Source organism: Cariama cristata, unplaced genomic scaffold, assembly GCF_000690535.1.
Source record: "Cariama cristata isolate BGI_N322 unplaced genomic scaffold, ASM69053v1 scaffold29586, whole genome shotgun sequence".
NCBI classification, from domain to species: Eukaryota; Metazoa; Chordata; class Aves; order Cariamiformes; family Cariamidae; genus Cariama; species Cariama cristata.
The window spans coordinates 30166-41125 of NW_009624310.1; the positions used below are offsets into that span (position 1 = coordinate 30166).

Sequence of the window (10960 nt, forward strand, 5' to 3'; positions counted from 1 at the left end):
CAGCCCCACTGTCGTTCCCAGGTGAGTGCCTCAATACCAGCTTGCTATGAATCAGATCAACAAATGCATCCATTTCTTTAAAATTAACCAGACTTGCTTCGTTCTTCAGTGTAACACAAGTTTCTGGTGTCAGGTGCTGGCAAGCTGAGTTATTAGGGAGGCTAGCAGGTGCCTACTGCCCCTCAGGATGATGCCCTTTGGTTTGGCTGGACGTTTCCCCTGGGACTGTTGTTTTTTGATCAGAACTGCCAAGTGATCCCATCCTCTCCGTGTATTTCAAAGCCATAGAAACCAAAGAGAGAAGATAAGTTTCCATGCGCAGAATTTTTGTGATTAAATGGTTTCACCTCTTTGTCTTGTTTTGCCATTTCATTTTAATGAATATTTTATAGCGATTACTTTTTTATAAGGCAAGAATGTAAGGCCTGTTCAGCTTTTATGTCAGTGCATTGTCGCCTTATTTTACCCCATCAGATCAGAATCCATTTTGCAGGCTGACGTGGGCTCTCGGTTTACAATAATTCTGGGGTTTGTGGGTATTTTGGAACAAGGTGCTGAAGAAGGTGGCCTTTATGTCCTCTCTCCTCTTCACTGCAGGGCATTGATTTCTGTCCTGGGCAGAACGTCTCTGGAGTGACAACACATACACAGGAGGAGCACACTACCCTGCCGCTGCTTTTCCACCTGGGGAGGGACCCCGGAGAGAAGTACCCATTAAGGTGAGCCAGTTAACGAAGATGTGAAAACTCTCAGCACTCTCAGCGTATGCTTTATATAATTTATTTGCCTTGGTAGCCGTTTCTTGCAATGTCCTTGAAAACTGTCCCAGAAAGCCATTACTGGTGAGAGCAGTAAAAAGAAAGGAACAAACCTTCTTTTTCAAATGGTCAGGTTAGATGGATGTGCACATGTCCATGGCTCGACTCGCCAGTCCAGTCGTTCTTGTTCTGTGTCCTGCAACCCCTGAGGGAGGAGGCAAAAGGCACACTTTTGGACAGGGCAGGACTGAGCGCAGGGCGGCAGTGAAATAAAGCAGTGATGCTGGTGAGCGTGTGTGTTGGAGCTGTGATTCTCTGTTTTGGGGCTAGGGAAGAAAGGTCGAGTGATCTTTGCATACTCTGTGGTGGTTTTCCCTCTGTGCGTTGGAATCTGTGGAAGGCAAATGTGGTAACCTTGCAATCTCCTAGCCCCTGCTAAAGGAGCTTCTCCAGAGGGTGTTCAGCAAGAGGACTTTCTGCCCCATCCTGTTCCACCCTTGGACTCTCCTCGCTGTCTGAATCCATTTTTCTATAAGCCTACTATTGTAATATTTATCTCTGGCACACACCATGCCCTGAGAAATATCCGTAAGGATTTATGTAGTCATTAGCCAGTGCAGCCCACATATAAACCTGCCACTTCCAGGAAAGCTCCCAAGGTGTCCCCACCCTCCTTCCTTCTGCTGACCGACTTTTACCCTGCAGCAAAACTAGCTGCAAACGGGCATGCAGCCGCATCCCTCACCGTGGCTCCCACTCGGAGAATGTGGAAATAAATAAAGAGAAAACTAGTGCTACTGTGACCGCCTGCGCAGAAACGGTTTAGTGCAGCAGCTTTAACAGAGAGATGTTTTCTGAGCTGACAAGGACTGCAATTAGTCAACTGTTTTAAATAATTGAGTGGATACACTCACTCCATTACTTTTGAAAGAACTGAGCCTGTGCTGTCCACTAAGTGTTTTCACTAGAGAGAGAAGGGGAGGAAAAATATTTTCACTTCTCTCTCACTTAACAGACAAGCACCCTAGAGGTGCATTACACAGTGTATAAAGCCCTTCAGAAGCCCAGCACGTTAGCTCCTGCTTTCTATTGCATTTCAGCACTGATGAATAAAGCAAATCTGCAGCTCTTGTATTTTAAATTCAGCCCGGTGAAACTGCACTACTGGGTTGGGATTCCAGATGAGCCTATGCCCTGTTCAGTTTGACAACTGTTTTATTTTAGGAAGACGAGTGGATAGAAATGACCTCTTTTTCCAAAAACCAAACAAATGGGTAGTATTCAGTGAACTGTAGTCTGTTTACTGTTTGTGTTTCCTCTCAATTTGGGGGAGAGGAGCTCTTCCCCAAGAGATGTTTGCAGAATGCCTGCTTGTCTGTTATTTAGATGTTCCTTACCACCACCATGGATTGAGCATTGAAATAAATTTGAGTGGTACATCTGCAGTCATTCCTCATACGGTTCCATTGATTTTTGGACATTCACAGGCTGTTGCTCTGATTGAATTTTATGGCAAGATTATGACATGATTATGGAAAGCTGTGATGTTGTTTAATATGCAGACCCTAATAGAAAGCCTCTTTTTAGTAAATGAATCTTCCTTTCTGCAGCATATTCTGTTGCTATTGTCTCCTCTCTGGTCACAATGGAGAACTCATGGGAAGTGGGTCTCCTATATCAAATGTGGTAATTAAATTATCCTCATTTGTGGAGCTGTTACTGTTGTATATTTTTATTTAGCTTCATTATCCCCCTTGGCAGACAGCCTGTTGGGAGTCCCGACACTAATGTTTCTCAGAAGGGAATCCAGCATTCTCCTCCAAGCGTGCATCTGTCTGTCCGTACATGCTGGGTGTGCTCTTTTCGCTTCTGCTCCAGCACGAGGTTTGTGTGTGTTCACAGTCCGTGTTGGCCACGGTCCTCCGTTCGCTCTCCTGCAGCCTTGGAGGAACAGGGTGTATCATATAGCTCTTTCATCAGCCTGGCTCCTTTGGTGCGTTGTTATGTTGCCAAAGCATTTAGAAAAATTTGCGTTGCCCCCCTGATTTATTGGTATCTTTCCCTCTCTTACATAATTTACTTTACCACTTTGTTAAATATATACTGGATTTTGTTCGTTTTTCTGCTGCTATGAAGGAGGCAGTGAAGGAGCAGCATGGCACACCCATGCCCTGTTCTCTCTGCCTGCTTTTGCTCATTTTTTATTTAATTTATTCCTTATTTTAGTCCAGCCTTTTCTTCTCCCTAAGATGATTTTAATAATCCGTCCTGTCTCTTGATTTGCATTAGTTTGGAGTGGGGTCACGTGCAAAACCACCGGTAAGAGGTTTCATTGCTGCACACGAAGGCCAGGCATCTCATGCACCTCCAGAGAGATTTACTGCTTATATGTTTGGGCTCCTTCTAGGATCCTAGGGGATCTCAGAGCCAGGGCATCCTAGAAATAGATCAGCTCAGTCATCTGCGGCAACACTCTTGACTTGCAGGGTGCTTATGCTCAGGCAGTCTCATCTGAAATGTCTTTGGGTGGTGACACCGTGCACATGAGGCACTGCATGACACTAAGAGACTTTTGCAAGGCTACAATTTCAGTTCATCTCCTAACATGGGGATTTTTGAGTCTCCTCCTTGGAGACCTGGCTGATAAAGGAATCACTGTAGATGCAGGTCCTTCAAGGTCTGGAGACAGCATGTAAAGTTTTCGGTTCCCTGGGTTTCATGGTGAAGCAGGACAAGTCCTTCCTCTTGCTGACACAGTTCACTGGATTTCCTGGAGCCTGCCTGGAAACAGTATCAGCGAAATCTTATCTCCCACAGGAGCACTTTTCATGCAGTGGAAAAACTGGTCAGGCAATTACAGGCAGGTCCTGTCATCATGTTGAGGACCCGTCTGGCAGTTCTGAGCCATATGGCACCCTGCACTTACGTTCCCCTTCATGTAAGGCTGTGCATGCATCCCTACCCACGTCTGACTGCAGGAACAGACCTTCCCAACTGGGTTGTGACCGTTTCTTCCTGCTATTGCCCCTCTGGTTTTGACTGGATGCCTCCTGCACCCCAGCTTCTGCCAAGGGACACCCTTGTGTTTACTGCTTTCGCCTTGAAAGCTCATTACCGATGTTTCTCAGTCTGGACTGGAACTTCACCCTGGCAATCCAACAGCCTCACAGACTTTGCAATTTGTTAGCCGGGATTCGTAGCAGTTGCCAAATGCAAGTTATGAGTTCTCATGCTGCCTGAGCTTGCCCGAGTGATGGCATATTTACATCATCACATTAACAAACTGGATGGAACAAGATCCCTGTCCTGTGGAAGACCTTCAGGACTGACATGCTCAGCACTAGCATCAGATACATTGACTACCAAGCTCTTATCCTCCTCGCTCCTGGAAAGAGGAGGACTCTCCTGAGAACTGCAGGACTGTGGGGTCCTGGCATTGAGAGAAGTTTGGCACCATAGGACAAGCTCAACATTTAGATGGCTGCAGGATGAGGCAGGGCATGAACACGCCTGCAGGTACTGACGAGGCAAAACTGGCATCTGGAGAGGCGCTTGTAATAAGAACACCTGCAATACCAGGGTATATATGGGCAGTCTATTTCAAAGAAGTGTGGTTAGTGGTCAATAATCTTTCTTTTGGTTGCCAAAAATGGTAATGTTAACTGCACTTATATATAAGTCAGAGTTACCTTGTTATCTGGTCCTTGTGTGGTGAGAAGTGAACCGTTTGTGTCTTTTGTCATCCAAGAGATTGACCAGATCTGTGTAGGCTGTGGGATAGAAGATACCTCTTTTTTTTTTATAGCTCTCAACCTTAAAATAGAAATAAGATTGTGCGTTAGGCAGCACACAAAGCAGAAGCATTTCCCTAAGTCTAAGCAGCATTTTGTTTCCTCCCTAGATGCAATTACTAGGGGGGGTTGCTTCATACAAAAACACTCAAACTGTGGGGTGTCCTTGTTACCAAATCTATCAGAATGCAGAACTAAAATATCTGATAGGTCTTTTTCTTTACTAAATTCTGTTACGTTTGGGGTATTGTGTGTCCGCTAAGTACCACATAGGGAACTTGTTTCTCCATTCAAACCATATGTGACAAATTCAGTAAAATTATCTGTTGGTAACATCTTCACAACCAGTTGTCAGCTTTATTACCCAAGTCACAGATTACTGTTTATACACGCCTTTACTAAAATACTTCATTGCCAGTCAGGAAGAACGCAAGTAAGAATATATAGCAAAAGCTGACACAGCTTAAAATACAGTTAACAAAATACCTAATGCAGACTGATGTAGGAAGAGTGTTTTGAGTCTTGACTCCAAAGCTGCAAAAAGAATTTATAACAGAAATCTGAAATTCTGTCAGCCCTAATAACAAGTAAGAATAGCGTGCTCACGCCTTGTTGATACTCAGGTTGGTAGCGACTTCTGCTTTGAGCGATTAGCCTCTGTTCAAAACTGAGTTTACTAAATTTTGAACATCAAAATACCCACATTTTACTTAGGGCAATAGATTTTACTGTTATGGAAAAAATGGAAGTGATAAGGCTTGGTTGATGAACATAATGATTTTAGAACACATTAATTAACAAGAAAGCTCACAAGTGCCTATTTTGAGCAGATGGAAAATCCAGGAAATCATCAGAGAGGTAATTGCGCTGGTTATGGAGCCAGAAACGAAGGGAAGAAGCTCCTGAAGGGAAGCTAAAGGGGAAAGGATCTGATAGACAAGTTGCCAGTCTCACCTTACTGATCAGGGCAGAAACCTTGCTGTGGGGAAAAGAGAGAAAGTGGAAAACGGGGTGAAAAAGTGTGTATTAATAAAGAGCCAGAATCTTGCCCAGGGGAGGTGCTGACTCCTCATCTTCTTGAAAAAGAAGGAGATGGTACCAGCTGCATTGCAGGGGCAAATTAGCTGCTGCCACAGGAGAGGTGGCATTGAGGAACACTAAAACTCTGGAAATCGTGGAGAGCTATGGCTAAAGAGCCTCAGGGCTGACAGCAGAAAACGTCGAGCCTCAACCATGCAGGGGCTGGACACAGAAAGGTTGTCAGAAGTATGCGAGCCAGGCGTGACAGCCGGTACGCAGCCAGCTCTGGAGGGAAGAGGGCTGAAGAAAAATACATCTGCGGTGGACGGTCCCTAGCCTGGGGACTAGGAATGGAGGCAAACTCGTCTCGATCGATAGCTGCTCTTTGCCCGGTCCGGGATCAGCGCTCTGCATTGTGGTACGCCGTCTGATCAACCTGGAACTTGTGCTTAAGGGTGGCAGACCAGCAGCCTGCAGGTGTTTTGATGAGTGACTGTCTAGACTATAGAGTGATGCTGTGTAAAAAGAAATCTTGAAAGTAAAAAGTGATGTGAACCAGTTTCAAAAACGCAAAATGCAGTTTGAAGTGGACATCATCTTCTTCAGAAACAGGTCCAGGCAGTGCTACAGCCTCAAGAAAGCAGCCTGAAGAACATAGTGCTTAAATTATGATTCAGAAATACCACCAAAGCCACTAGCGGGAGAATCAGGTGGGTAGCCGTTATTTTCTGTCACCTGTTCACCCACAGGCTAAGGCTTTACGCCGTCACTCTGCCTTTATATCCCCTCTGCCATTTCAACACCGTGCTCACTCGCAGTGAAATCCAGCAGAAAGGCAGGATTCTCAAAGTCGGGGAGTTACAACTTCCATGAAAATAAGTGACCAGGTAGAGGATCAGCACAATCACGTCTCCTTGCTGCAAGGAAGGCTGTGGACAGCGTTAGAGAATCCACACAGGTGAGGGGCATCATCAATACTCCCAAGTATCGGTGTGGGTAAGGGGCCACGTGCCCCGCACGCAGATGCTGCTGGACCAGAGAGGTGAATTAGGATACTGGGCCACCCTTCAGTCTTCTCTTTGATTCCTGGTTTGTTTTCCTTTGGCCCTGTGATTGCAAGTTGCCAGGTTTCAGCAGCAGAGCCCCAAACCTGTTGTCTGCCTCATATATTGTGCGGACTTTAAATTGCAAATAAACTTGATAACAGAAGAGAGGAACTGAGGAAGACTGAGTAATAAGACAAGATCAAGACTTGGATACTACAGTGCTGAGCAGCCTCAAAGCACTGATAACAGATAAAATCAAATCACCTGAATCTGGGTGTATTTCACAATTAAAAATAATGTTTTTAATTAAAATAATTCCAGTGGAGAAGGAAGGAAAACATACAAATCATTAGCCAAGTTTTATGCTCTTCCCATAACTTCATGTGCGTCTGGTAAAACATGCAATAAATCTGACAGCTGCTATTAAGAGCCCACTGTCAGGCTTCTGCGAAGCGCACTATGTAATACCCATTTTGTTACATTCCTCTCAATAATGACATGGTCCTGTCACTCCCAGGACAGACATACTGCGCCGTGCCCGTATATGAATCATCAGGATGAGGCATAAAACATCAAGATCTAGATTTTTTAAAAAATGCTGAAAATGCTCTTTAATATGCTCCAGTTCTGATCTATTTGAGGGCGTATTTGTGATGGTGGAGGATCGCCCTGTCCCTCTCCTTACAGCTCAGGATGCTCGCAGACCTGAAGGGGAAAGACTGACGACTGCAAGATTAAACCGGAGCTCTGACACCGAAAGCAGCGCGTGAGAGAAACCCTCCTTCTTCCAAACCTGAATTTCCATGTAGGGCACGGTGGGGTTAATAGCGGAGCAGGTTACACTGGAGTTGTTTGGGGAGGGAGGAGATGGGAACAGATTGCCAAGGCACAATTAGACTAAATGAAGGAAGCCCAGGCCACACCTGTGCCTGGGACCCAGCGCTCACAATCCAGCCCTGATTGGATCTCCAGAGACTTCCCAGAGGTAAAGTGTCAATTAGTGTAATGACCCTGGACTTTGTCCACTCCGTTCGCTCATTCTGAGCATGGAATAATTTTGTGTACGCTGGGGAATCTCTTTTAGCAAACTCCTCACAACACCACCTGCTCACCCTCTCATTCTTCCACTGCTATTCCCAGCTCTCCTTCTGCAGGATTGTTGAACTAGAATACAAAACGCAGCGTGCCCCGGAGGCAGCGAGCTCTGGATCTTCCTGCAGACAATAATGCCCAAACACCTGTATAGATAATACCTTTTTTTTTGGAAGAGAGAATGCAGCAAACCCTGCCCTCGCAGCCCAGTCCTGCATAGGCATTCAGGGAAATGATGGGACTCCACATAAGAGTAAGAGAGGTTCCCAGCTCCATTAACAACTCAGACTGATTACCATGAAGTAATTATCCCTATCTTAAATACAGATTAAAGGCACTCTTCTCTTGCAGATTTTGTCTCAAAATGCACTTCTTGCATAGGGCTGGAGGCAGTTTTAACCCTCCCGTAAGCAGTCAGCAAATACCTTGCAAATCCCTGCATGGATATTGGATCTTGGTGCACATCACGGAGCTAAACGGGTCGGTCTGAGCAAAACCTGAGCTCCTCAGAGCGAGGAATGGGGATCTCCATGGGGTCAAGACAGGAAAACCAGTCCCCACCACCAGCACGGCTTTTGTCTCTGCATAACTCCAGTTTCACGTGAATGCCAGCCCTGGGGCTGGTGCCGTCCTGCAGGCATTGCAGTCCCCCCCGCGGGAGACTCGATACACGTCTGGATGAGGAAGATCGATGAGGAAGATCGTTCGTGTGTTCAGTTGAGGCGTCTGAAGACGATCTGTGATGATGTTCCAGTATTGAATGACACCTTCCAGCACTCGGGGTCCATCGCTGTCCTGTACTTCAACATAAGGAAGACAGCTGCAATCGGATATGTTTTAGCTAGTGTCAACAGGTTTAGCCAGCTTAAGAGCATGTTAAGCCCTACTGAGACAAGGTTTATAGGTTAGCGGTATGACTTGGAGCGTAATCTATACATGCTCTTTAGCTTTAGCCAGCTTTGTACTTATGTGAGAAGTGCGAGTCTTTTATATGTGCCAAGCTATTTCTACCATGCTTTTGGGGAAGTCATTCAGCCTATGCTAAATGCTGAAATAATCTAAAAGTGTAGAAGCTGCAGGGGAGAGCAGTTCAAAAACACCGGGAGCTGAGGTTAGGCCGAGCTTTCCTGTCACTGCTGAGCTAGCTGAAAAAGCCAAAAGTGTCCTGAACATGGGAATTAAAGCAAGGAGATGATTTAAATGACTCGAGCCTACTTTGTTATACCGCAGCATTCACGTGTCTTAGGTTGCTAATGAGCAACAATGCCGTGGATAAAAGCCGTAGTTAAGATTATAGCAAAAAAGATTTTTTTTCACTGCAACAGGACTGGCATATTTGGAGCAAAAAGCAGCAGTCATGACAACATATTGTTTGTCTTTCATCCAGAGCACAGCTGTGTTTTCCACTGCTCTGTCCAGATTATAGCTAATTTGGAATCCTAAGTATGAAAAGCCATTTCGATGGATGAAATTGGGCTATCTCTTTAGCACTTAAATATTTGCAAAGATGCTGTGGAGCTTAATTAGTTAGCAGCAACATTTTATCTTAGGGGTCCACTTCCAAAAGATCTTAAATGCTGGAGAGATGACACAAGTATGTGACAGAAATAAACACGTAGATAGTTACAAGAGCAGCAGTAGGAGGCATTAAATGATTTGGTATCTAGAGTATCTGTTAGACTCTAACAATCGTTTAAAACGTGTATTTAAGTCATATTAATCCATAATACGAGGATTTTAATAAAGTGCGATTAGCTCAGGTTTGGAAGAGCTTTCAAATCCTGGCACAGTAAGTGCATTAGAAATCTAAAACACTGAAATACACGTGTCTCCCTGCACTGCATTTCATCTCTGTTTCCATCACTGGAGTACGTAGGCTTTAAAATGTTTCTGGCTCCTCTGTTTCATCCAGTCTCCAGCTCAGCTGTCCAACATGCTGTGTGCATCCCCCGTACTCGCCTGTCGTTTTAGGCAGATTCCTAAATCGCTGTGTTTGTCTCTGCAGCCGTTTCTCTCCCTGTGCAAGCTCTCCTGTGTTTGCTGTCCTCTGCGTGTCAACACAGGTTAGCTTTAATCCCTCTCTGCCTCTTTTACAAATCTGGTTTGATTTTTTTCAAGGATGCTGCCGCGTTGGCAATGCCGTGCGCTTGGAATGCGACCAGAGGGCTTCCAGATAAAATCTCGCCAAAATGAAAGGCCATTGTGCCACTGGGATGCAACACTGGGGAGCCAAGTGATTGCTGCCTTGAGCATCCTCGTCAGGGTGTGAGTCAAAGATGGTCTTTGGCAGCTCCCAGATTTCTGCCTGTCCTGCTGTTTTCAGCAGAGTCTTCGGGGCAGTGCCGGGAGTAGGCAGCTGGCTGCTGTGAGAGCTAAGGTGGGATGGGTGGGGAGAGGAGCAAACAAATTCGGGAGCTTCCCAAGAACAGTCTGAATTTCAGGGTGGTCCGTACAGATCAGACAGCCGGTCCCGGTGATAGCCTCTCCACCAGGATACAGCTAGCTGGGTGTGAGAGCAACGGATTAGCTTGTGAAGCTTCTCATTTCACGTTCCCTTCCGGTTCTCTATCAGGAAAGCTCAGGCCCATCCCCACAATCAGCTTCTCTCTGGATGGCTGCCGAGATGTGATATTTATAGGGTTTACTGGAAACTGTTGGCACATTACTGGGCTTCGAAATGTGATTGTTTTTCAAAGAAGGAAATTAGCTGGAGTGTGGGGCTGGTGGCCAGCTCGGACTCTAAGCAAAGGGAGCCTGAGGTCAGGACCAAGCTGCATTGTTTCTTTTATCTTCAGAAGCAATTTGCCGCTCTCTGTTTTTTAAGTGGCTCTTAATGTGATGGACAAAATGAGATCATTGGGTAGTAATCCTCCATTTTAGAAATACTTGAAGTGTTAGTGAAGTACACCCCCGAGCCACTTAAACAAGTACCTACTAGAGTAGTTGGGTGGATAAAAATCTGGTAATTTATAACCCTGTGTGAGGGCTCAGAGCATGACAGATGGGTCCCATCTTGGAATAATAAAGCTGTAATGGAAGAATGTAGATGGGGCAGAACCCTGGGATGTTGCGAAATGGAGGAGGTATTCTTGTCTTGGACAAGTCACTTCTATTCTTCTTCTCCATCTTCCTGTTTGCATAATATTAGTTCATCTTACTTGGTTATTGTGAAGTTTTACTATCCAACGGTTGTATTTCAAACCCTTAGCTTGAGAACACTCTTGAAAAACAAAGTATTGACATTACATTCATT

General features: G+C 45.3%; 1 protein-coding gene across 1 annotated transcript in view; it reads left to right on the forward strand.

Annotated features, from left to right (window-relative positions):
- Nucleotides 1-10960, forward strand: part of GALNS (galactosamine (N-acetyl)-6-sulfatase) — a 42413-nt gene that overhangs the window by 27210 nt on the left and 4243 nt on the right. The window contains exon 11 of the mRNA XM_009703130.1: nucleotides 598-719. Within this exon, the coding sequence (XP_009701432.1) occupies nucleotides 598-719 (122 nt within the window). The remainder of the gene's footprint in view (nucleotides 1-597; nucleotides 720-10960) is intronic.